General features: G+C 46.9%; 1 protein-coding gene across 1 annotated transcript in view; it reads right to left on the bottom strand.

Moving 5' to 3' along the window:
• LOC115098268 (metabotropic glutamate receptor 6-like) overlaps window positions 1–26,311 on the bottom strand; it is a 49,929-nt gene extending 23,618 nt beyond the window's left edge. Inside the window, exons 1-6 of the mRNA XM_029614765.1 lie at window positions 25,883–26,311; window positions 17,344–17,889; window positions 9,721–9,937; window positions 8,300–8,435; window positions 7,349–7,503; window positions 4,307–4,447 (exon numbers count right to left, since the gene is read on the bottom strand). Of these exons, the coding sequence (XP_029470625.1) occupies window positions 4,307–4,447; window positions 7,349–7,503; window positions 8,300–8,435; window positions 9,721–9,937; window positions 17,344–17,889; window positions 25,883–26,311 (1,624 nt within the window). The remainder of the gene's footprint in view (window positions 1–4,306; window positions 4,448–7,348; window positions 7,504–8,299; window positions 8,436–9,720; window positions 9,938–17,343; window positions 17,890–25,882) is intronic.
• Window positions 26,312–26,920: the final 609 nt, after the last annotated feature.

Below are 26,920 nucleotides of genomic sequence, written 5' to 3'. Positions count from 1 at the left end.
CTGCTTGTGAGTCAACTTTCCCAAAGATCCTTAGATTAGATCCAAGAACTGGATATTCACCAATACCCCTTAGAGTGTGCGGGTTAGGATTCAGTGGTGTGCGGGGACATTTATAGCAGGGGATTCAGTCTCATTCCCTAAGCCTCCCCTCCACTACCATCTCGCCCTCTTCTGAGTCACCAGAAGTCTCATTCCCTCAGTCCCTTCTCTCCTCTCCCCTCCCAAACCCCCTCCATACACACACAAACACACACAGCAATCTGGCTCCCTCAACCCCCTCTCCCCATGACACAAAGACACTTAGAACCCATATGGCATTAGACCTATTGTCCAATCAAAATGGTCCCAAGGTAGAAAACTCAAAAACTATACCAAATGAAATAATTCCACCACTTTATATAGAGAGAGAAACACTCAATTCAAGAATTCAATGATAGGCTATTTAGGACCATCATATTTAGGACAAATGGCATCGCTAATAGCTCTAACAACTCCTACCCCTGCCTTGGACTGCCTTCTCAGATCTGACTACTGCTTGGACCTTGATTATTCTTTGCCTGCCGCCTGGCACTGACCACTGCCCAGATCTGACCTCGCTTGCTTGCTGCCTGCCTGGACTCTTGGTTTGTACCTGGTTACTCTCTGACTGCCACCTGCCCCGACCTCAGCTTGGTCCTGGACTCTCTCTCTTTCATTGCCCTGTGGGACCATTGCCTAAGTCCTGCTGACCCCTGGAATCCAAGGGCTCAACCTGCGGGGAAAGGGGCTGGTAAAGGTGAAGCTCCTGTTCTGTGCCTGTCCCAGGGCACATTCGCCAGCTGTCAATGTGGGCCTAGTGAGTTCGCCCACTACACCACAGCACAAGGGTCCACTCTCCTTACAGACTGCTGAGGCCATAGACTCAGTGGACTTGTCCACACTACAGGCTGTTCCTGAGTTGTCTCAGAATATTCAACAGCAGCAAGGGGTCCTACACCAAATGACTGAATTACTCAAAAGACTGGCAGTGAGGATGGATTCCATGCAGGCCTTGATCCCAGCACTGGCCCCTGCAGTTCCATCTCTACTGGATCCCGCCAGTCTCTTGGAAGCTATACCACACCTGCCACCGCCGCCCAGGTATCTCGGGGTTCTGAAAGAGTGCAGCAACTTCATAAACTAGTGCAATATGTACTTCAAACTCCACTTGGCCCTGTTCCCTCTGACTGGGCTAAAGTCACGTACATTCTTTCACTGATGGGTGGCATTGTCCTTGCATGAACCTCTCCATTGTGGGAGTGCAATAACCAGATCCTGCAGAACCTGGACAACTTTCTAGAACAGCGCTGCCTGATATTCAACCAGCTTGGCTACACCTCAACTACAGTTGCGGAGCTATTGTGCATCCATGAAGGGCCATGCAATTTCGCACCCTGACATCAGAACTCCATTGGGGTGAAGACAGCCAGACAGCCATCTTCTGCCAGGAGCTTTCTGATCAGATCAAAAATGAGCTGGGTGGACGTGACCTTCTGCCCATCCTGGATGGTATAACTGCCCTGGCCATCCAGGCAGACTTGCGATTTCAAGAGCGTGCTCAAGAGTATAAGGCACCCCAGCAGCCCATCTGACTGGCTCCTCGCTTCCAACGTCCCTTGGCACCTTCCCCTGATCCAGAGCTGGTGCCCCCTACAGAGGAACCCATACAGTTGGGTCACTCAAGGCTGTCTGAAGAAGAAAAGTGAAGGTAGAGGCAACTCGGGCTCTATTTGTATTGTGCTCTGTATTGTGCCTAGGATTAGTAGGAGAGGCAATTCTAAACCAGATTCCACCCTCTCCACAGATACTGGTACCTGTTTGCCTGACTTTGAAGAGGTCTTCAGGAGCGGGCACAAACTTCATCGAGGAGGCAGCAATCCACCAGTATGGTTTACCAACAACTACCTTGGAGAATGCTCTATTTATTCTATGGGGAACCTCTTCTGGGCTGAATCACTGAAGTGATATTGCCCCTTACCATGCAGACGGATCTTCTCCATAAGGAGACCTTCACCTTCTTTGTGCTCCATAGTGCAGTCAACCCTGTTATCTTAGAGCTGCCCTGGCTCCATGAACACCAATCCTCCATCGACTGAAGCACCTTGCAGCTGGCTCAATCGGGTCCTACCTGGGCAGAAATATGCTTAGGATTGGTCCAACCACTATCATGCCTGGCCTTCTACCCTAATATGCTGCCTATGCTGACATCTTTAATAAGCAACAGGCGGAAACCTTACCACCACATACTTTCTATTATTGCGTCATCGATCTACCTGGAAAGATGCCACCTCGAGGTCACGTCTACCCCTTATCAGCACCGGAGACTGCTGCCATGTCACAGTATATTAGGAAAAAAATAGACTGGGGTTTCATCTAGCCCTCCTCTTCTCCAGCCAGAGCCGATTTCTTCTTTGCTGGAAAGAAAGATGGGTCTGTCAAGCCCTGTACTGATTACAGGGGCCTTAACGCTATCACTAGAAAAAAAACATTATCTTTTACACTGTTATGATATCGAGGTGTTTGGTGGATTCTTAGGGGCAACAGTGATAGTGACTCCCACGGGGAGGAGCCCCGTAGGGAACTGTAGCACCAGGCTAGACTCAGATGCACAAACACAGAGAATATATCTTTATTATGCAGCTTGTATGGTGCACCAGAGGTGGCAGTAGAGAGTGGATTAGATAGCAACAGTCTGTGATCCTCGGCGGAGGAGACCCGTCCCACAATAATGGAATAAGGCCCTGATGCAGATATCCAGTGAGGCGCTGTAGGAGAGACTGAGTAGCTGAGTAGATAGAGTTCCCAATAAGCAGTAGAGAGAGAGGATGGGTAGCAACAGTGTGTGATCCTCGGCAGCGGAGTCCCGTTCCACAATGGTGGGGCAAGGCCCGATGCAGATAGACAACGAGGAGCTGTAGATGGACAGACTGGGAGAAGTAGTAGCTGATAGGTAGTGTTCCAGCAGGTAGAAGTATTGGTAGCAGGCACCAGGATAGACATACAGGCCCTCGAGGAGCGAGTACCTGGATTCAGGATAGGCACCTGGAAATAAGCAAAGGACCCCCGAGGAGCAGGTACCCAAGTTAGTAGAACCCCGGAGGGTGTAGATAGCTTCCAGCAGCAGCAGAAGTGGCAGAGCAGCTTCAGACCAGAACAAATCCAATCCATTGCTAACTCGGCAAGAGTCAGCAAATGGGCAACCTTTTGTAGTCGGAAGCAGTGACGTCACTCGAGGGGGACGCCCCCAAGGCTCGCGCCAACACTGCTATAAGACGTGAGGCGTGCGCACGCGCAGGCCCTAGAAGGCCTAGGAAGCGAAGTTGAATTTAAAATGTTTTTGGAGGAAAAGTGCATAAATCATTATTAACCATGTAAACTTAGGAAAGCCACCGCTTATCCTGGTTACGAGCAAGAAAGATTGGACTTATTCTTTTGGATCCTGCTATGTTCATGTGACCTAGATTGGCCAATGTCAGAGACAGGTTGCTAGGTTTGATGGACCTTTAGTCTGTCCAAGCATGACATTTCTTATGTTTTTCATACTGTAGCTGGTTTGCTAGCATCTTCCCCCACCAATAACATTACTTTATTAAGTACATCAGCCCTTACAATAACTACCAAACATACTGGCATTGTTGTGTTAAGATCACCTTTATATCAAGTGCAAGGTGCCATGTCCCTGATGCTGTCTCTAAGAGATACATTTTCCAGCAGCTGGGACAAGTGACCCAGTTTCTAAAGGAAGACCTTTGACACTTCCTGGCATATTCTGGTACCTGCAGTTGATTTCCAGTAAAAAGAAATGGGAACTAGTAATCTCACAATACAATGGAATGCCGGCTCAAAAAAACAAGAATGGGCCAGAAAGTCTCTCTCAAAAAGCCATGTTACCCAGGTGTTCTGCAAATGATGGCTTTATGCCTTGGTTAGAAACAGGCCTTATCGGTTAGTCTCTCCCATGTACAATGCCTTCACTTCCTGCCAGGCTCTCTCTCCTTCCTCCCAGTATCAGAGAGTTTTATAATGCAACATCCTTGCAGTGATTGCTACGGCTGGGCCAGTAGAGATGCAGGAAACACATACTTATGCTCTTTTGCATCCTGGCTCTACCTCCACATAACCCTGTTATCAGAATTAAAAGCTCTCAGCAGCTGTGATTGCAGAGCAGTGTTAAGCAGATTCAGGGGGAGGGAAACCGCATAACATAGATTACCGGGATAGTGCAGTCTGACCCTCTACCCACCAACCTCTTGGGGAGGGATGGGCGAATGCATCGTTCTGGTTTTACCTGTACATTTTCGGGATGTCTCTTCAGGCTGGGCTCTAGGCCGGGTGAGCTTGCATTTAAAATCGTCTTCCCAAAACTCAGCAAACCAGATGTTCCTCCGGTTGTTCTCCAGGGAGCGGCTGGTAAAGTACTGGTCGAATCCTAGAGAGGAAGCGTGGACAGAGATCAGGACGGAGGTAAGGGGGGAACAGGTTAGAAAAGTGTCTGATCATCTGGAAGGGCAGTTATGTAATTAATTAGTTTCTTATTTTTTTTATTTGAAATGACTTGTTCCTGTGCCCTGCAAAGTTTGGGGCAGAGTAGATAGCAACACACAGTACCCAGCAGTTAACCCGAGGATGGTAGAAATCTCATTGCTGGAGGGTGATAAGAGCAGGGCAGGGTACAGTGAATCCTGGCAGTGGAAAGAGGAGATGGGAAAGCTTAAATGCACTGAAGTCCCTTCTAGCCCATCCCATGATTCTAGATGACCTCCCCCTCTAGGTTTCTGGAAGGGACAGATTTCATGAGGTGGGGGAATGAAGAGAGGAGTAAGGTTAGTTTAGCTTCGATTTCAGGCAGTCCCACAAAGATCTTCAATAAACCAAAGGCTTGAAAGATGAGAGCCAGATACATGAAGAGGTATTAATAGAACTGAGCGGGTCTTGTTTCATTTGTTCCCTCCCCCGTCTTCGGTCTATTAAGAACACCTGTGGAAATCGTGCACATTCTTTTACTTAGAGTGGGGCAATTTTCAAACAGACTGTATAGCTGTGTTTTTACCATGTGCACTTTGTAGCAAATTTTCAAAGAGAAGCTGCCCAGATGGTTTCCCATGGGGAAAGGAAGAAGATAAAATTGGCATTACCATCTTAAAGTTGAATAAAACTGCTTAAGAGGTCACACATTTATCAAAAATCTCACTTGTAACATTCGCAAGTGAACAAGACTAATCGGAGAAAATTCTTTTTCACTCAGTGCACAATAAAGCTCTGGAATTTGTTGCCAGAGGATGTGGTTAGTGCAGTTAGTGTAGCTGGGTTCAAAATTGGTTTGGATAGGTTCTTGGAGAAGTCCATTAACTGCTATTAATCAAGTTTACTTAGGGAATAGCCACTGCTATAAATTGCATCAGTAGCATGGGATCTTCTTGGTGTTTGAGTAATTGCCAGGTTCTTATGGCCTGGATTGGCCACTGTTGGAAACAGGATGCTGGGCTTGATGGACCCTTGGTCTGACCCAGCATGGCAATTTCTTATGTTCTCATGTTCTTAAGACAGCTGTAAAGATAATTTTCATCATTTCGTAACATATCAGTAAAAGTATTGTTGTAAACCAGTTCAGCTTCTAGTACGTTTTTATTGTATAATGCCTTGAGTGCTAATCACTGTTGTATACAGCAACTTCTAACTGGAATCGAAGTATAACTGCAATGCACAGGGCCTAGAAGACTTGACTTCTCCCCTGCTCAGGGAATGCTGACCACACAGATTTGGCAACCATAGGGGAAGCTGTAGCATAAAAACCTATGTGTGAGATATGTGTCATAGAATTTGTAAGCAGATAAGAACATAAGAATATGCCATACTGGGTCAGACCAAGGGTCCATCAAGCCCAGCATCCTGTTTCCAACAGTGGCCAATCCAGGCCATAAGAACCTGGCAAGTACCCAAAAACTAAGTCTAGTCCATGTTACCGTTGCTAATAATAGCGGTGGTTATTATATAAGTCAACTTAATTAATAGCAGGTAATGGACTTCTCATCCAAGAACTTATCCAATCCTTTTTTAAACACAGCTATACTAACTGCACTAACCACATCCTCTGGCAACAAATTCCAGAGTTTAATTGTGCGTTGAGTGAAAAAGAACTTTCTCCGATTAGTTTTAAATGTGCCCCATGCTAACTTCATGGAGTGCCCCCTAGTCTTTCTACTATCCGAAAGAGTAAATAACTGATTCACATCTACCCGTTCTAGACCTCTCATGATTTTAAACACCTCTATCATATCCCCCCTCAATCGTCTCTTCTCCAAGCTGAAAAGTCCTAACCTCTTTAGTCTTTCCTCATAGGGGAGTTGTTCCATTTCCCTTATCATTTTGGTAGCCCTTCTCTGTACCTTCTCCATCACAATTATATCTTTTTTGAGATGCGGCGACCAGAATTGTACACAGTATTCAAGGTGCGGTCTCACCATGGAGCGATACAGAGCCATTATGACATTTTCCGTTTTGTTCACCATTCCCTTTCTAATAATTCCCAATATTCTGTTTGCTTTTTTGACTGCCGCAGCACACTGAACCGACGATTTCAATGTGTTATCCACTATGACGCCTAGGATCTCTTTCTTGGGTAGTAGCACCTAATATGGAACCTAACATTGTGTAACTATAGCATGGGTTATTTTTCCCTATATGCATCACCTTGCACTTGTCCACATTAAATTTCATCTGCCATTTAGATGCCCAATTTTCCAGCTTCACAAGGTCTTCCTGCAATTTATCACAATCTGCTTGTGATTTAACTACTCTGAACAATTTTGTATCATCTGCAAGTTTGATTACCTCACTCGTCGTATTTCTTTCCAGATCATTTATAAATATATTGAAAAGTAAGGGTCCCAATACAGATCCCTGAGGCACTCCACTGCCCACGCCCTTCACATCTAATCTGCTCAGTTCCACCCTGGCACAAAACCATAGACACCAGTTGATGACATGGCTCAAACATAGTCAAGGAGTTGCACTAGAGCCAGATTAGAGAAGTAATAAATGAGTGAGAATGGCAATGGGTGAGTGCAAATCGCAGCCCAGTAAGCAGGTGGTCACCTGAGGTATGAAACCCAATGTTTCATACCTCAGGTGACCATCCAGCAACAAACATGTCTATGAACCAGTCTTAGTTTTCTACCTATTGAATGCATAGTCCGGTAGCTCCTGTTGAGAAACACAGTCAAACAAAATAACAAACCAAACCAAGCTAAACATTCAATGAGAGTAAATTCCAGGACTGGCTCAGCCTCCCCCATACTGAGATGCTGCTGTCCATTGCCCTCCCTCTCACCTTCGATAGAAGCCCGCTTGGGTAAGATGGTCACTGCACCTTCTGCCACTTCCTCCTGGTTCAGGATGGGGGAGGTCTTAGCACCCCAGCTGTCTGAGCCCACCCACAGAAAGTGGCCTGTCTCATTGGCTCTACCAGCCGCTTCCAGCACTTGCCTGGGCAAAAAAGCAGAAAAATGATTCAGTTGTTAGCAGGAGACCGAAGAGCTGGGGCAAATGCAGTGGATGTAACAGCAAATAAAAGAGAAAAATCGCCTGTCTGCCCTCAGAGAGTTTAGAATGTAAGTTTTAGGGAATCTTTGGCTGATGGGTCACTAATGCATTCACATGACTGATTCATCTTCCAGTAAACAAGCTGAGAATGAGTTAAATTTGTGGTATTAATGCATTTGCAACTCATGAGGTAGAAAATACAGCGGGAATACTGTATTAGACCACCAAAAATAAAATTAAAGGGAAAGAGCAAAGTAGTTGGAGATGATGCCTCAATAAGGCAAATGGTTTTTGTTTAAAGATGCAAGCTTTCAGACTAAAATTTCTCCTCATGCAGATAAAATGCAGATCCTCCAAGAAAGGACTGACTAACCTTAAAATACCAGATGACTCCAGGTCATCATGGAGAAGCTGGGTCAGTCCTTGGTTTGCCTTATTGCATGTAGGGACTTGTAGTTCTTATTTTCTTTCTAAAAAAATAAAAAAAAGCAGGACTACATTTCTCAGCATGCAGCAGGCGGCTAAAACTAGGATTGTTTCAACCTGTCTCCAGTGGCATGCGCTATTGACTGCTTCTCTATAGAGTAAGCCCTACAGCTAAGTGGCACTCAGGTTGATATTTTGAGAAACATTTTTATTGATGTAAGGGTGGGTTTTACCACTAGCCTTGGTAAAACCCAGAGTGTATGCGGGTTGCTGGGAGAGCATTCCACACATACCCCGGGTCTCTCGCACTCACTTGATATCATCTTCATTGGCAAAGATGATGATTCCCCGAGCGTTAGAGGTCTCCAGCAGGCGCTTGATCACTTTGTCATACTCCCCAGGCCTGGGCTCTCGTGGGATTTTGAGGGACTGAGCAATGCAAACACCTCCTGAAGTTGCAAAAGGATCGAACAATCACTGAAAAGAGTAATACCATTATTACCATTATTAATAAGTATTATGTACTGTAAGGGGGTCCCAAATGTGTCCCCTTATTAGTGTTGCATCAACAGACGCTGCCATGAGAAGTGATGTCAGAGCAGGAGGGGGGTCAGAACTTTAGCAAAACTCCTGTGCCCACGTGAGTACAGGGTTCTTCAAGGGGGTTATCTGCCTCTCTCAACAGAGAGAAGCTGATCTCCCTCCAAGGGAAGAGGATTGCCTGCCTCCTGTCTTGGGAGGATGACTGAGGCCCAAGGCTGGAGAGGCCAGGGCCCCCCCCCCCCTCCCAGGACTGGGAAAGTTTTGCTGCAGGATTTCTAGTCTTCCAAAAGATCCAATACAGAAGGATTTCTTCAGATGGGAAGAGAGTGAATTCCTGAGTCTGTATGAGAAGACACAGAGGTAGTCTCAAGGAATAGAGGTGTAAGACCCTACTCCTCATCTTTCCAGGGAGAGGGCTTCCAAGCAGGAGAAGAGCAGATTTTCAAGTTGGAGTCCAGCGAAGACTGCCAGGCTTGAGGGTCTGTTTCAAAGCTGCCACCTAAAAGGGAAGCATCAGCTCCAGAGTTGCTGGCTTATTCTGAGGATTGTTTGAGTTTGCTTGTTATTGGGATACAGAGCGAGTGCTGCACCCAAGGAAGCAGGTACCAGGGGAGGTGACCAGGAGGAGGGGGGGTCCCTGATCCAGAAAGCTTACTTGCCAGGGTATGCAGTAGTTGCTGTTATCTTAGAGACTTTTATGTTTGTGCTTCTGGACTATATCTTTTCTGTACTGATTGGTACACTACACCATGGTGTACTAGATGTGGATATTTTGTTTTCCTGAATTCGGTGACCAGCAAATGATTTTAGTTTTTTTTGATCAACAGTAACTGTGTGAAGTCTGGGTTCTAACTGATCATAAAAGGGCTCCAGGTGAGAAGAAAAATCTCTTAGGGCCTTGAAAGAATGACTCTTCCACCACTACCCCATGCAAGAAGAATATAAGTGGGATAGGTACTGCTCTCTCTGGCCCATCTCCTCCCCCCCGCAAGCCCCTGCATGCCAGGAGAAGCTGGGGCAGGGGCTACATAGTACATACCAGTGAATCTCTTTCCCATGCCATTCACCTCTACAGGCTTCAGTGGTTCCACTCTCTCAAGTATCCCTTCTCCATCTCATGCATATCCAGAGACATTAACGGTATCACCACCCCCCCTTAACAGAGAACAAAATCACAAGTGTCCCTCTCACCGGCCTCGCGAGAGATCTGGACGAAGGCTTCCACGCCACTCTCACCGTAGCTGCCCTCAGACGCCAGCGTGGACACGTAATTCCAGCCCAGCGCTTTCACAATGTCCACCATGGCCTGCGCCTGATAAGAGTCTGGTGGCACCACGCGTGAGAAAAAGTCATAGCGGTTGTTGTCGCTCAGCTCTGGTGCTGTGGAGGCGTAACTGATCTGAGGGATCTGTGGGGGGAAGGCGGGAGGAAAAGAATGAGTGGGCCGATGAGTGCAAGGCTTGGCTCATACACAGTTTCGCCAATGCATCTCACCCCCTACCCCGCAGCACTCCTCGCTGCTCCATTCTTGAGACGTGCGCACACACAAACACAGCTCTGCCGAAGCGCCTCATTCCTGCCCTGCTGTTCCAGCATGTCCTTTTTTATTTATTTATTATTTTTTATGTAATAGTTTTTGTATACCGTTGTTAAGTTAATAACCATCACGACGGTTTACAATAAGGCACATAAAAAGAGCATTAAATATCTAAAAACATTACTAAATGTTAAAAGGTGCCAATCAATTAAAATTCGGTAACAAAAACAATCTCAAAGTTTTAAATGCATATGAAACATCTAAAAACTAAACCCATTTCTCAAGTGTATACTGCATCTTTTGGATCTCCCTCCCCTCTTCTCTTCAGCTAAAACAAACAAGTTTCAAGTAACAGCGGGGCAGTGATGTACAATACAGCCATACACAAGATGCGGGGAATGTGACTGCGGGATTTCTAGAGGGAACTCGTGCCTTGCGGATGTTCTCCCCACTCCTTGGAACTTTGAATGGGCATCTTGAGTCGCGGCTCCTGAAAGGAGCTCTGAGTAAAAAGATTGCTTTCACAGATGGCCATTTATATTTTTCCCCCTTTCTGTTAATGTTAGGCTCAGCAGGGCAAGGAGCTGTGCAGGAGAGGTACATTAGTGAAATTGCTCATGAGAATATGTGAATGGGGGCTTGTTCTGTACATACGCAGTATATGCATCAGAGCTAGATAAAGTCATCCCTCAGTCTTTTCAAGGCTGGAAAAAAAAAAAAAATCCAATTATTCAGTCTGATACAGCAGGCTGGGTTTATTTGGCCTGTAGTAAAGAAGTCTGAGCAGTGACTGAAAAGCAGCCTTCAGACACATAAGTGGGAGTTATGAAGCGCAGAGTGATTGATTTTTCTACATCAACACCTGCAGACAGGACAAGAATGTAGTGCACTTACATTAAAGCAGGGGCGATGTAGGTTAAGCACTACAGAATAACTTTCTGGCTGTGACAGTAATCGAGCAAAGAACAAGAGAGGCAAGGCCATCTCTATCATGGGAGGGGAGAGGGGGGAAAAGGAAGGAGAAGGGGAGGGGGTTTAAGAGCAGGATTACGTTCTAGTGGCTGTACTGGTCCTGCATAAGAACATAAGAAATTGCCATGCTGGGTCAGACCAGGGTCCATCAAGCCCAGCATCCTGTTTCCAACAGAGGCCAAAACCAGGCCACAAGAACCTGGCAATTACCCAAACACTAAGAAGAACCCATGCTACTGAATCAATTAATAGCAGTGGCTATTCCCTAAGTAAAGTTGATTAATAACAGTTAATGGACTTCTCCTCCAAGAACTTATCCAAATCTTTTTTGAACCCAGCTACACTAACCACTGCAGAGTCTTTGTAGGCTATGAAACCTTTCCGTGGGCCACCAACATAGATGTTATAGTACATGAATTTTTCAGACCACACATCTAAAGACCTGGGAGTTTTCAAAAGCTCAGGGTCTACAATATCTGTTCTGTTGGACTTTAAAAATGTTTCTTACCTACAAAGACTCCTGAAAACAGGTTAGGGAAACATCTGTCTGGGATGGTTTGGCAATAGTGGATTCTGTCTCAGAGTGGGGAATGAGGCAGATGACTACTCGAGGTCCCCTCCAGCTTTATTTTCCTCTGATTCTGGATAACCTCCTGAGGTCCCCTCCAGTTCTGTCCTTTTATATATTCTAGATGACCTCTTAAGGTCCCTATCTTTCTATGGTTCTATGAATCTTTTTATAAGTCTGTGTTTTAGCCTTGTATATGATCATGTAAGCATACCTCTGCATATGCATGTGTGTGCTCAGTATGAGTACACAATATATGCACATTTGAAAAGCCATGTTTCCAAGTAGTCGCAAAAGTTGAAACACTTCACACCTTTAGGACTGCTCTTGTATGGGACGTGTGTACACAGCACATTCTTTCTATAGGACAGCTCTTGTATGGGATGTGTGTACACAGCACATTCTTTCTATAGGCAGCTCTTGTATGGGACGTGTGTACATAGCACATTCTTTCTATAGGACAGCTCTTGTATGGGATGTGTGTACACAGCACATTCTTTCTATAGGACAGCTCTTGTATGGGACGTGTGTACACAGCACATTCTTTCTATAGGACAGCTCTTGTATGGGATGTGTGTACACAGCACATTCTTTCTATAGGCAGCTCTTGTATGGGATGTGTGTACACAGCACATTCTTTCTATAGGCAGCTCTTGTATGGGACGTGTGTACACAGCACATTCTTTCTATAGGACAGCTCTTGTATGGGATGTGTGTACACAGCACATTCTTTCTATAAGCAGCTCTTGTATGGGATGTGTGTACACAGCACATTCTTTCTATAGGCAGCTCTTGTATGAGACGTGTGTACATAGCACATTCTTTCTATAGGCAGCTCTTGTATGGGACGTGTGTACACAGCACATTCTTTCTATAGGACAGCTCTTGTATGGGACGTGTGTACACAGCACATTCTTTCTATAGGACAGCTCTTGTATAGGACATGTGTACACAGCACATTCTTTCTAAAGGATAGCTCTTGATGGGACGTGTGTACACAGCACATTCTTTCTATAGGACAGCTCTTGTATGGGACGTGTGTACACAGCATATTCTTTCTATACCTGGGGGCTGCTCTGATTGCTCTTGGCAGAGTGAACGAACCACATGGATCCTTTCTATGGCTTGTGCCCATAAGTGGCACCACCACACTCTTCCATGGACATGTGTTCGAAGGGTAGCAACAATAACTCACCCAGAACCTTCTCTCTCCTCATCCTGTAATCTGCTTTACTCTAAGAGTGGATTCTGCTTGCACAGTGTCTGCCATGTAGAGAAATCACCCTGCCCTGGCGGGGATTCTTGTCCCCAGCTCCCTCTGCCCTGCATGGACCTGAGTAGCAACTCCAGCATGAACGTTAGGAACAGGGAGAGAGTCAGGAATGAAACTCTTCCCAAGACATGATGGCATTCATTCTCACAGCATCTCATAGCTTTTCTTTGTATTTTTTTTTTTTTTTTTGTTAGTATGTCTTTGTTATCTTTGCTTATTGATTTTCCAAATGGAAGGTAGCTCTTTTACCTGCTTTCAATTAGTGTCTCTTTCCTGACCCTCTTTCTCTCACTGTCCCGTTCTCATTCTCTGTCCCTTGCCATCCCCATGTTCCCTCTTTTGCTGTCTCTGCCCCACACCTCTTTGCTTGTGTGCTATCTCTTGCTATGTCCTTGAGCTCTTTTCTTCTTCTATTTAGCTATCGCTCTCCTTTCTCTCTCTCAGCCTTGCTCTCACAGTTTCTCCCCTTTCTCTGAGCTACCTCTCTTTCTCTCTGTGCTCTCTCTTGCTGTCTGATTCCCTCAGTCTGTTCTGGGAGCCCATGTGATATACGACCCCCACAACTGTTATCGGATTATGTACTAATCTCATGGAATGGAAATCTCCAACAGCTGGAACTGCAACGATCCAGCAGAGAGAAGACAAAAGGCAACCAGCCCATGAACTGCAAGGGCAGCCATTCAGTCATCCTCAGGGATGTAAGCTCACTGGCATCTCCCCTCATCAACATCTTCATCAGTCTTGCACAGCACAGCATTCTGGGACTTGTAGTCCATCATTTCCAAATGCAGCAAAGGGTGTGGTTAAATCCACCTCTTATTTCGCATAAGATCATGTGCAAAATAAAAATCATAAAACCTATTTTTTTTCTGTTGTTGTGAACCATTTTGTCCAAACTTTTTGCTGATGGGTTCCGCACTGGCTCTTTTTCTCAAAAAAAAAAAAAAAATAGTCAGATCACTGTGAAAGCAAATGGTGGAAGGCACGGTATTACCTGCAGGAAGAACAAGGTGATATTGCCCTTGTATAGGGCACTAGTCATATTATAAATGTTATTATGCTGTACATTGCCTTGATTTGCATGTAAGAACGGTGATTAAATAAATCAATAAACTAAAGTAGTGAGACCCCCACATGGAGCAATGTGTGCAGTTCTGGAGGCCGTACTTTTGTAAGGACATTGGGAGGATGGAAGGGCTACTAAAATGGTACAGGGCCTGTAACACAAACCGCAGACAGGAAGGCTTAACGCTTAAGACACTCAGAGCTGTTCATGCTGGAAAGGGGAAGAGAAAAAGGGGGATGTGACAGAAACATTCAGATATTTAGCAGGCGTCAATTAAATAGAAGAAAGAAGAAGCATGTTTCTTAAAACAAATTTCAAGAACAAGGGGTCGATGATATGAAGCTGGAGCAGGGCAGAATTAACCCTTTGATTGGCCCTAGGCAATCAAGTGCACTGGACCACCCTCCCTCCCACTGCGACATAAATACATTTTCAACCCATCACAAATTCATGAGCACTGGTAGCCTCTACAGCTGATTACATCATGTTAATTTTAGAATGATCGTATCAATTCCCCCCTCCCCCACCCAGCATAATCACATCATTCCTCTCATCTCCCAACCCAGCCTTGCATGATCGCCTTCATCACTACTCTCATCCCCTCAATCCTCTGGCGGGAGCTGGCAATCAGCGCTTCTTACCTACTGCTGTGCTGCCTCCTCCTCTGCCAGCTTTCTTCTGAAGTCGGAACCACACAGGGCCAGCGGGTCATGCAATTCTGCTGGACCCCAGGGGGTTCCAACTGCAGAACAAAGCCAGCAGAAGAGGAGACAGTAGGTAAGTGGTGCTGATCATCAACTCCCGCCAGCCAGAGGACAATGCACAGAGGGTGAAGAGGATAGACAGATAGGGGCTGGTGGCTCTGGCCCACCTCCACTTAGTCTTTTCTCTGCCAGACTGCGGCTGGACATCATCTGGGCTACTGTGTTCAGTTCTAGAGACAATATCACAAAAAGGACAGGCAACCAAACGATGTGGAATCTGAACCAAAAGACATATGGGACGAGACTTGGCAACCTAAATGTGTATACCCTGGAGGAAATACGGGGATACGATACAGACTTTTAAATACTTGAAAGGTATTAATATAAAGCACATGAATCAAACCTTTTCCCAATAGAAAGGAAGCTGTAAAACCAGGGGTCGTGAAATGAAACTCCAAGGTGGTAGATTCAGGAACCAAGTTCAGGAGAAGGTGGTGGATGCCCTCCCAGAAAAAGTGGTGATGACAAAAACTATTAACGGAATTGAAAAGGGCGTAGGATAAGCACAGTCGATCCTTAATGGCTAAAGGAGGGAAATGAAGAAACAAACTAACCTGTGGCTAACTTTAGGTGTAACATTTCTCTATGGGGGTAGTGTACATGGAGTGGCAGCTACAACCCGAAAGAGAGGGCATGGTGGGCTGGGGGTGGGGGTAACCTGCATGGTGTGGAAGGTACACCCCTAAACACCATGCTGGGCAGACTGCTGAACCATTTGCTCTTTATCTGCTATCATTTACTATCAGGCCGATTCTGTAAAGATCGCGGGAGAACAGGCGCTCCGTGTTGAGCACCCGCTCTCCCGACACGTGCGGCCAGCCACCTTCTCCTGGGCGCGCGATCCTATATTTAAAGGAGGGCTCGCGCTAAAAGCAGGCGCTAGGGGCGATTACGTGCCCCTAACGCCTCCTTGACCCAGGAGAGGTGGCTCTGTCAGCAGGTTTAGGAAACCGAAGCTCAATTTTACGAGCACTGGTTTTCAAAGCCCGCTGACAGCGATCGGTTAGGAAAATGGATGCTGGTAAAATTGAGCGTCCGTTCTCCTAACCGGATCGGCTGGCACATTTAAAAAAAAAAATTTTTTTTTTTTTTTACATTTTTTGGTTCCTCCGACTTAATATCGCTAGGATACTGAGGGTGTACAGAAAAGCAGTGTTTTCTGCTTTTCTGTACACTTTTCCGGGCTGCTCATAAATTGTGCGGATTGGCCGCACATTTTACTTTTCGAATCAGGGGTGACAGACTAATAGCCTCATCGACATGCATTTACATGGGATGAGCGCTATTAGTTTTCAGGGAGTTTGACCGCCCATTTTCGAGGCGCCAAATCCCTTACAGTATAAGGGGTAACAGAAGCCCGTAGAGAACACATGGCCATCCCCTGTTAAACATTGCGCACGGCCGAGCTGACTACAGAATCGGCCTGCGTGTTACTAAATTACCAGGGCAAAACTCTGCCGGTACACTGGTTGGGAACCACATCTGACACATCCTCCATAAACATTTGATCCTTAGGCACTTGCCTAGTTTGCCTATTAACCCAGCCCTGAGTTGCAGAGAGGAAGCTCAGATGAACTTTTATTTTGTTTTTCTTCTGAGGGCGTAGTAGATGTGGGGAACAGCAGGTGCAGGAGTGGTAGTATAGGTAAGAGAAATGGGATGGGAGCCTGGGTTTATGGAATTAGTATGGAAGCTTGCACACTAATTCACCTGGAACTGTACAGGGCCAAAGAGGGAAGAAGACACAGCCAACGTGCACAGAGAGGTGGTACGGCTGCATCGAGCTCCGAAGAAGAAGAGGGGGGTAAAGTCAACCAATATGAAACTAATTGGGGGGAGGCTGCACGTTTTGTAGCATGGGCTGCACGGCTGACAGCAGGGGGACTTTTTTTTTTTGACAGCGGGAAGGCCGATGGTGACAGCTAGAACTGTGTATTCAGTCAGGCTTGTACAGCTCACAGCTGAGACCTGACCTTAGCTAGAGCAGTGTAGGCAGGCGGGAGGGAGGGAAGAGAGGACAGGAAGATGGGGACGTGCAACTGGTCAGATTGGGTGAGCTAAATGGTCCTTTAGCAATGCATAGGAAGTGGGTCTCTTTCAATGGAAAGGAAGCTCTGGAAGGAGGGGGGTCAAGGGATGAGGGTGAAAGGGGACAGACTCAGGAGCAATCTTAGGAAATATTTCTTTACAGAGAGGGTGGTAGATGCCTGGCATAGCCTCCCAGCGGAGGCGGTCGAGACAAGGCCAGTATCTGAATTCAAGAAAGCATGGGATGATTACAGGAGAGCTCTGAAAGAGCGGTAGGGAATTGTAGAATTGAGTAGTTTGCAAGGATGGGAGGACTGAATAGCCTGATTGGTCTTTTTCTGCCATCGTGTTTCTAAGTCTGCTGATATCTCCTATGTTTAAAACTGAGGCAAGATGAAAAGGTCACTGCTAAATATGCTTCTATACAAATAAGTCCTAGGGAAAGGTGATCACATCAGTCTATGTTTGCACGTGGTGCTTGTTGTTTGTAAAACAGGGAACTGAGGAAAACAACATTTAGAGAAATGATGCCTCAGGCTCACTAATTAACAGACCCAGGCCTGAGACGATATTCCTGAACCATTTTAGGTGCGGGTGCCTACTCACTGAGAAGAGCCGCAGCACGTTAGCAACCATGATGGAGACGGAGCTGGCAGAGGCACCGATGACTCCCACCACACGCTCGGGCCTGCTAAGGATCGGTGGCTCGCCATTGGAGCAGCGGACGTTTGACATGTCCTTCTGGATGAGCGCCTGGACAAAGGTGAGGGACTGCTCCAGGGCGTAGATGTCCCGCGAGCAGGTGTCGAGGATGCGGGCTCCCAGGGTGAGATTGGGCAGCAGGGTGGGGTCGCTGTTGATCTGATCCAGGGCGTAGAGCATGGCCTCCATGCGATGGATTCCCTTCTCTTTCTTCACCTCACCACAGGGGACCCCCGCCGGGCCCTTGGCATGGACAGGAAAGAGCCCACCCAGGGTAATGTCGCCGTCGATCTTGATGGATTGGGGCTGCGTTGTTTGCTGGCCCCTGGCCAGCCAAACGGAGGCCCCCAGGAGCCAGGCTAACCTCAGCAAGGGGGGCCGGTGCCAGGAGCCGGAGGGCCAATGCATGGCTTCTGGTTCTTCTGTCACCCTTCTGTTCTTCTCAGGGGCCTGAAAAAAAGGTGAACGGTGGGAAAGAGTAACTTTTGTGTAAACCGTTTACAAAAACATTTTACATAGCTTTCAGACAGATGGACAAAAGAGGCTTTTCATGTAAACCGTACCAGTGCATCAGAGACACACACAGACTTTTGGTTTTTTTTTTAAAACCCCTTGTTATCTTCAGCAGTCTCTGACACCCCCCTGTCTCACCCCTGACAGTCTTACCCCAGGCAGCACAGGAGTCTCTGGAGTGCCCTAGGGCCAGAGAGGCCACTTCGTCCAAGGCACTCCCTCAGCGCTGCTGGATGGATGGTAGGGACCCCCACTGTAGTGTCGGTTCTCTTCCCTTCCCCTCCCCTGCCTAAGGACACCACCTGCATGGTACAGCATGGCCCGACCATCCTGACTGGACAGGGGATACGAACCTGGATTCCCTGCGGCCTGAGGCACAGAATGCCTTCGTGCCCCTCCCCCCATGCAAGCACACAGCCTTTCATCGTGTCAACTGAATCCAAAACATTTCACAGACACAAGACACCTACATTAACAAACACTCCGCAGCAAACCCCCACACAAACAAAGCCACAAGGACCTCATATAAGGTAAACCTAAAAAAAGTAATAAAACAGCAAAACCTAAAACTACCTTCTGCTCAAGCAAACAAATAACCTTACTCAGTAAAAGCTAGGGGAAAGAATTAACTATTTCCGAAAAGAGTTTACTCTTTAGTCTTAAGAATATCTACTGGATATTCTCTGTTTGTGCCTTTTCCATGCTGACTCCTCAGCTGCACAAATGTTATGTATTTCATTCAACCAGCACAGGTACCAAGCAATAGTACCTGGCCATTTCAACATGCCAATGCTGTGATCTGGTCTATAGGGTAAGGCGGCAACCTGGCCCTCATCTGACCTCATACTATTACAATAGGGGACATGCACCACAATAGGGGACATGCACCACAATAGGGGACATGCACCACAAAAACAGCAACAAAGACTGACTTTTTGTACTTGCGAAGAACCACTAATTAGCTGGAAAATAAACATTAAAATGTCCAGTTTCTAAACACCTATGAATAGAAGCCCAAACTTTGGTTTATGTGATATGTGCTGTATGCAACTTATTTTATGATTATTGTTTAATGTAATTCGCTCTGAGCACATTTTTTTAACACATGCGGCCTTTCATACAAAATTGCATGAAAAAGTGTTTTACCGACACACATAGCCTCCTCCCCCACTCATACACACACACACACACACACTTTCATGCAATTTGTATCAAACAGTGCCCAGTTTTAATGCTTCCCTTGTTACATCAGGCCCTGAGATTGGATGCTCACATCAAGAAAGCTAAAATGCCATTGGACAAGGAGAAGACTGCTTTATGATGTCATACCATCTGAAGTGACAGCATAGCTCTGGATGCTCATGAGAGCTGTGATGTCATTGACTGAGGACGAGGAGGCTGGTTTGTGACATTATATTCATATCATAATGCTAGAAAGCACTGTTTTGTGACCATCACCCCACTTTAAAAATGAATACATTCAATAAAAAATGTCCCCTATTGTAATAGCATGAGGTCAGATGAGGGCCAGGTTGCCGCCTTACCCTATAGACCAGATCACAGCATTGGCAGGGTGAAATGGCCAGGTCTTTTGAGGCCAATGAGAGCCCCCAACCCACATGACACAGGCTAATTTTTTCTCCTTCAAACTAGGGATCTTAGAAATCTTGCTTTTGCAGCCTCTCTTGTGTGCAGCCAGAGGCCATTATCATTGGAGCTAAGAAGAGCAGTTCTCAGGACTGAGCTGCCAGGGGAACTCCTTTCCATGAATTTTTCCCTCCCCTCATCACTTTATCCTGTCACTCCTCAGTGCTAAAGAGCTCATGTCAGGAAATCATGTCCCCCCCTATAAAAGCTGAATACAGTCTCCAGGAATAAAGGGTCCATTTCCCAAAGGAATGTCTCCAGAGATTCAATGGGTAGATGTTATTTGTTTATTTAAGAACACTTTATATTCTGCCTCTTCCTAAAGTTGATCTCAAGGCAGATTACAATAAATTGAAATGAACAGAGGCATTAGAGCAGCTTGCAAGCAATCAGAATGTGCAGTTCTGATAGCATCGGGACCCAACGTAGGTAAACCCATTTGTGAATAGTTTCAAGACCCATTTGTGTCCCTGTTGTGTGTAACACAGTCCCTCGCCGGGAGTTTAGGAAGAGGGGCTGAAGATGTGGGTCTTATTTTATGTTTATATATTTGTACTGCTCGCAATATATTTTTGATATTTACTTTGTGACTTGCTAGAAAGTGCAAAGGAATGCTGGGATACCTCATGTAAATAAGCAAACAAATAAAAATGGATCTTCCGAAACGGTAAAAAGTTTCAGGAAGAAATTCTCTGGGAATCCAGTGACTAACAGAGACTACCCAAGCATTAGCAGATAATCACCGAACTTCAATGTCCTTCTAGTCCTCTCACAGCCCAGACGCCCTAGCCCTGGCCACTGAAATGCCGTTACACTGCAGGACCCAGCCTTCAAGTGTGTGTCCAGCTCTCAGCCAGAACAGCTGAGCCTCTCGCTGGCTTTGGCAGCATTTTGACTGGTGAGGAAGCACCTAGACCGGTGCCATTGCAGCATGGGAGGGTCAGCTGGCCCGGTGGCTGTGTGCTGCCCTGCGGAAGGTCTATGGGTTGATCTCTGAGTCGGGTATTCTGCTCCCTGGGGTCAACTGAGGCCTAGAGGGTGCTGCAGAGATCATATTCACAGCCCCCACCCCACGTAGGGAAGGGAGTTGTGATCACAACTTAAGGGTGGCAGCTGGTGGTCGGATACAGGGCCCAGGAAGGGAAATGCTGTAGCATTGTTCAAATAATAACAATGATGTAGAGACACCTTGGTCTCCACTAGATGGCTTGAGCTCCCAACCCTTGGTTAGACATCTACAGAAGACCATGCCATTCAATACTGCACCTCCCTCAGAGGCTTGCAGGAACTGGAAGTCCTTTAGGCATAAGAAAGGACTGGCACACGTGAGAAGGAGGCAGTGTAGTTTTGTTTTCAGTGTGCTCTCTAAGTTTAGATTCCGGCCTAGAGAAGAAAGGAAGAGATACTACATTGCCAGATCTTGGTGACAGACTGGAGGGAAGAGAGGATTACAGAGTGGTTGTTGATATTTTTACTATTTGTGAGATTTTTTTGTTTATTTTTCAATTAAACATCATTGCATACATCAGAACATGTCACCCTTGTGACACAATATATCCCATCAGCCTTGCAGAAGCTCGAGCATCCCAATCTAATTGTGAGATTTTTGTGTCTAGTGACCTGTACTTTCCGGGAGGCAGTAATCCCCTCTCCAGAAGTGCAGGAGGGATCTGCATCCCCCTTCGCTCCATTAAGGGGAGGTTGCAGAGACCAGTCAGTGAAGATCGAGTATTGTGTTTTCCAAGTTGTATTTTTCATCATTAGTAGGAAGTATTTTTTTCTGCTCCCTTCTTTACCCAGAGCTAGACTTTTCCTCCAGAAAGGTCAGCAGTTTGACTACTGAAGAGGATACTAAAGGAGAAGAACATTTGGCTGTACTAGGACACTTTCTTGTTTCATTCAATCAATATCAGTAAACTTTAATTTGAACACACATCCGGCGAGTCCCGAAGCGCTATGGTAGCACACATACACAGAAGCTTTTCGGTGCCTGGGCCCAGAAGGTTAGCCTCCCCCCCCCCCTACAATTAAAGAATCCAACCCTTGGAGACAGAAGAGTTGGAGAAATAGCAGAGGAGCTAGCCAGGTTACAGAAATTATTTTATGGACCCTTAGGAAACATTACCATCCGCCAAAAAAAGGATTACAATGATAACAAGGAGGAGTCCTGGTGCATGGGCACCAGCCCAGGACTGTCACTGCAACGATCGGAGTGGGCAACGTGGGGTTAGGGATGTAACATCAGGGAAAACCTCCCGAGTGATTACAGATGAAGGCTCACGGAGCCAGAATGCAGCCCCGGGTTTCGCTTAAGCTGGAACTACAAAAAGGGAGCAGGAGGAAACTGCCAGGCCAAAACCAAAAAAATAATGAGACCAGTGAGCAGTGCCAACTGCCAGGCAGTGACATGGATGGGGTGAGCAGAACGGGTGTCAGGGGAAGGGAAGAGAGTGCCATGCCATCACCACAGAGGCAGAGGAAATAAGCTTTACTATATGGCTATGTCCTTGGCAGGGGGGGGGAGCCTCTGCCCACAATATCAGAGGGGGAACCCCCTTTTCAACTGCCAAGAGAACCCATTCGGCCCAGCAATGGTCCTCCTTTTATAGCCCTTCGATGTCTAGTCATTAAAAAGCTCATCCCAAGGTTTTGGGGGTTTTTTTTTCTTTTACTCCCATTTTCTCTCCTCAGCAGTCTGTGTGCCCCTCACCCATCCCCGGGCAATTCTAGGGTTCCCCTTTGTCAGCTCAAAGGCTTGGACAGGGCCTTCACAAGGCGCACTCTAAGACTTCCCTCTCTCTGCAGCACCCCAAGACCCGAACCTGGATTCCCTGAGCCACAACGCTAAGGTGATGCCAGCCCCACTTCTCAAGCGCTTATTCCGTTCCCGCTATAGAAACATGACGGCAGAACAAGACGGGAGGTCCCTTCCAGTCTGCCCATCCATCCAATTAATTTAGCATTATAATTCTCATCACTTCCTCAGAGATCCCCTGTATTTATCCCATGCTTTCTTGAATTCAGATATTGCTTTTATCTCCACCACTTCTACCTGGAGGCAGTTACACACATCCACCACCTCTCTGTAAAGAAATATTTTCTACGATTATTCCTGAGTCTACCCCCTTTCAACCTCATCTCGTGATCCCCTTGTTCTAGAGCCTGGTTTCCATTCAAGAAGGTTCACCTCCTGTGCATGGATTCACTTATTTATTTAGATTTTTATATTCCCCCTTTTGGCACTTCAAAGTAGATTACATTCAGGTACTATAGGTATTTCCCTATCCCCACAGGGCTTACAATCTAATTTTGTACCTGAGGCAACAAAGAGTAAAGTGACTTGCCCAGGGTCACAAGGAGCAGCATTGATATTTGAACCCTGGTTTCGCTGGGTTGTGGTCCGCTGCTCTAACCACTAGGCTAGCCCTCTCTATCATATCACCTCTATCTCGTCTTTCTTCTGGGGTAATGAGACCCAAGCTTGCACCTGCTGCTTTTGGCTTCCAGTTCACTTGAAAGTGCCTCCCAAATGGGGCTACGGTGCCATTAGCCTTTCCTCACAGCTACCTGGCAATTTTTTTTTCCACTTCTCCCATCTATCCCTGCCATAACATTGAAGGCCCTTTGGCTAAGAGGCAGGGACTGCTGTTAGCTCTGGAACGCCGTCCATATGCGCTCTTGATTCAGCTGCAGAGGTCTCGCCTCTGCAGCTGAATCAAGAGCAGTGACTGGGATTCCTTCCCTCTCAGGGGCACTGACTGCTGCCCCTGCAACTCGCCCCTGCCAGCCAAAGAGCAGAAGTCCAAGAGCAGGATTCAAAGTCACTTCTCCCACACGGTTCAGGCTAGCCCATCAATCAGAATTTTTTTTAACCAGAAAGTTGCGAGTCAACCATGTTCACCTCAAATGGCAGTTAAGTCCCAAAACAAACAGAAATCAAATTTCAATAAATAAGGAAAACTTACACTTTGTCTACAGAGCCTCTCTGCTGCCTCTGGCCAGAGGCAGAGTTCCAGGTCAGCGTGGCAGATGATGGTACCTTGGCAAGAGTCCCCAGCACTGGAACACCTCACGCTCCCTCTATCTCCTTGCTCCCCTCATCTCTGTTTAGGACCATGGATTGTGTATTGCTCTATTTCTGTCTTCTGGATTTTTTGAAAACATAATAATTGTGCTGGAAACAGCCAGACTAGGATCCCTTTCAGTTTTCAGGTGCTGGGATTGAGTGCGAGGCTGATGGGGTCCACTAGTTCCTCTTCCTCCACCACACCATCCTCTGAGAGCTGCCCGCAGGGGGAAATCTGTTTGAAATGAAAGTGGCTTCAAAGCTGCTGAGAGCTCAGTGCCCCCTAATGCGCTCTGATTTGGAGAGGGAAAGAGGGATTTAGTGAAAAAAAAAAGAATAATAGAGACAGAACGAAAAACAGACAGAAAAAGAAATAGAAAAAAGATTAAAAAAAGGGAGACAGGGAAAGAAATAGAGACAAAGAGAGAAAAAGACACAGAGACAGATGAACAAGTGACAGAGAGATAGAAAAAGAGAGAGACAGGAGGAAACTGCTCACATGTCACACATGAGTACTCCTGACCCTGGCAGTACTCCCCTGCTTCTCTGCCATACCCCCCCCCCCCCTGTAATATAAACAGCTATGGCAACGAGGTGATAAAAACCATGCTAAGATCTGCACTCATTTTTGAGCACAGATTTTACTTTACTAATGCAGTAGAAACCCATAGTACTGTAGGATGCAGTACGCTAATGGCAGGCAAATTGATCAGCAGTAAAACAGGTGCACTAAATGAACAATGTGCTAAAAAATGTGAGTTAACCTGAAAATCCGCACTAATGCAGAAAAGTGCTTTAAAAAATTGCTTTAAAAACAAGAATAGGGAGGTAAGTGACCAGTTGGAAGGAGTGTGATCAAAAATGGCCTTGCATGCAAGATTGGCACTGTACATCCTGACCTGGGCACAACCTTGTATGCATGGCCATTCGGGCAAGGCATAGAAGGTAAAATCAAAGGGTAAACTTTCTAGGATGGGCACCTATAGTTAAACAGTATGCATTTTGGCACATCCCGACTTGGACACAAAAGAGTGTGAACTATATGGCTGTAGGTGCCAACCCTAAAGAGCTTAGCCTTTCATTTCACTTGTCATGTCTTGTCCAAATGGCCTTGCATGCGAGACTGTGCCCAGGTCATGATGCAATCTTGCATGCAAGGCTATTGTGGCACAGTGCCAGTGCATACTGTTCAGCTGTAGTTGTCCACCCCAGATATCTTCGATTTTACTTTCCATGCCTTGCCACAATGGGATGGGCATCTATATCTGAAGAGCATGCACAGGCACTGTGGCACAATGGCCTTGCATGCAAGATTGACATTGTGCATTAGGGGGGGTGGGGAGTACGATGTGTGTGGGTGCACATTCTCCCCCTTGCACATCCCTATGTAGCCTTATGCCCCTATGTGTAGGTGTGTCGGGGTGGGGGAGTTAATGTTTAGATGGGGTGTGTTGTGGGATGGGAGTGTGAATGATGTGTGTGCATTGAGACAAGTTGCCATTAGATCCACATGGGGGAAGCCACACCTCTCGCAGGTGGGCTGCATCGCTGTCTCGGACAGTTCCCACTACCCAGATCTAATAACCTGCGACTAAGAAAATCCGCTTTGACGTTTTTTCCTTCTGTGATGTGTGACACCACTATCTGCTCCAGGTTCTGCTCTGCCCAAAGAATCAGTTCTTGAGCTTCCTGGGCAACTGCTCGACTCTTGGTTCCTCCCTGCCGATTGATATAGGCTACTGTTGTCGCATTGTCTAGCAGGACCCTTACCGACCGACCTTGCACCAACGGCAGAAATGCAAGTAAAGCTAAACGCACTGCCCTGCTCTCTAAACGACTGATAGACTAGGAAGCTTCTGTCGCGGACCAGCTGCCCTGAGTAGACTGCTGCTAACAAACCACTCCCCAACCAGACTGGCATCGGTAGCAAGTATTACCCAATCTGGCAACTCCAGGTCGACACCACAAACCAGATTGGAAGTCAGCAGCCACCACTACAGGCTGTCCCATGAAAATCCCTCAAGCGGTAAGGGAAGATGGAATTCCTCCGAGAGCGGGTTCCACCGAGACAACAGTGCCCCCTGCAGAGGCCCACGCCACTAACTCCAAGGTTGAAGCCATCGAACCCAGAACCTGCAAATAATCCCAGACTCTGGGCATCGGCAACCCCAATAAGCACCAAATTTGTCCCTGCAGCTTGAGAACCCGCTCAAACACCTTGCCCCTCTGAGTGTCGAACCGAGCCCCCAGATACTCGAGGGACTGAGACGGCACCAAGTGACTTTTCGCGAAGTTCACCCCCCAGCCGAGCAGCTCCAGAATACTGATCACCCTCTGCACTGACTGACGACAAAGATCCTCCGACTTCACCCTGATAAGCCAGTCATCCAGATAGGGGTGCACCAGCACTCCCTCGTGACGCAGTGCCGCCGCCGCCACCACCACCATAACCTTAGTGAAAGTGCGCGGTGCTGTGGCCAACGCAAAGGGAAAGGCCTGAAACTGAAAATGTCGACCCAGAACTATGAACCGCAGAAACCGCTGAGACGGTTGAATGGGAATGTGCAGATACGCCTCTGTCAAATCCAGAAAAGCCAGGAACTCACCCCTGTGCACCTCTGCAATCACCAACCTCAGGGTCTCCATCCGGAACCTCGAGCACTATATTTATTCGCTTCAAGTCCAGAATTGGGTGGAAAGTGCCTTCCTTCTTGGGAATGGAAATCCTTCTCTTGCTTTGTTCATCCCAGAGAAACGGAACCACCGCCCCCAACTTCCGCAACTGGTCCAGCATCTCTAGCACCAAATGCTGTCTTTCTAAAGACCCGCAGAGAGAGACTAGAAACAAATCACGAACGGACCAAACAAATTCTAACATGTAGCCGTCTCTTATCACGCTGAGAATCCACTGACCCTGCTTAATCTTGGTCCACTCCCCATAAACCGCGTTAGGTGACTCCCTACAAAAGGAATGGTGGAGAGGATCAGCCTCGCCTCATTATGAGGACAATAGCCCCAGCTGCGACACTACCTGCGGTGGATCTAAAGGGCCTTTGGCCCCCCGCGAAAGGACTGACCCCAGGGCTATCCCTGGACAGAAAATTGTTTCTGCCGCCCTGGAGCAACTCTTGCCGGGTGTGACTTCCTACTGTTTTGAAAACGGGACCTGAGGGGGGAAGTGACATCAGCCTTCGGAATGACAGCTTAAGAGATGAGATCCAGAACCCCCCCCCCCCCCCCCCCCAAATGCTGAGA

The sequence above is a fragment of the Rhinatrema bivittatum genome, chromosome 1 (assembly GCF_901001135.1).
Source record: "Rhinatrema bivittatum chromosome 1, aRhiBiv1.1, whole genome shotgun sequence".
Lineage (NCBI taxonomy): Eukaryota > Metazoa > Chordata > Amphibia > Gymnophiona > Rhinatrematidae > Rhinatrema > Rhinatrema bivittatum.
This window is presented reverse-complemented; position numbering and strand designations above follow the sequence as displayed.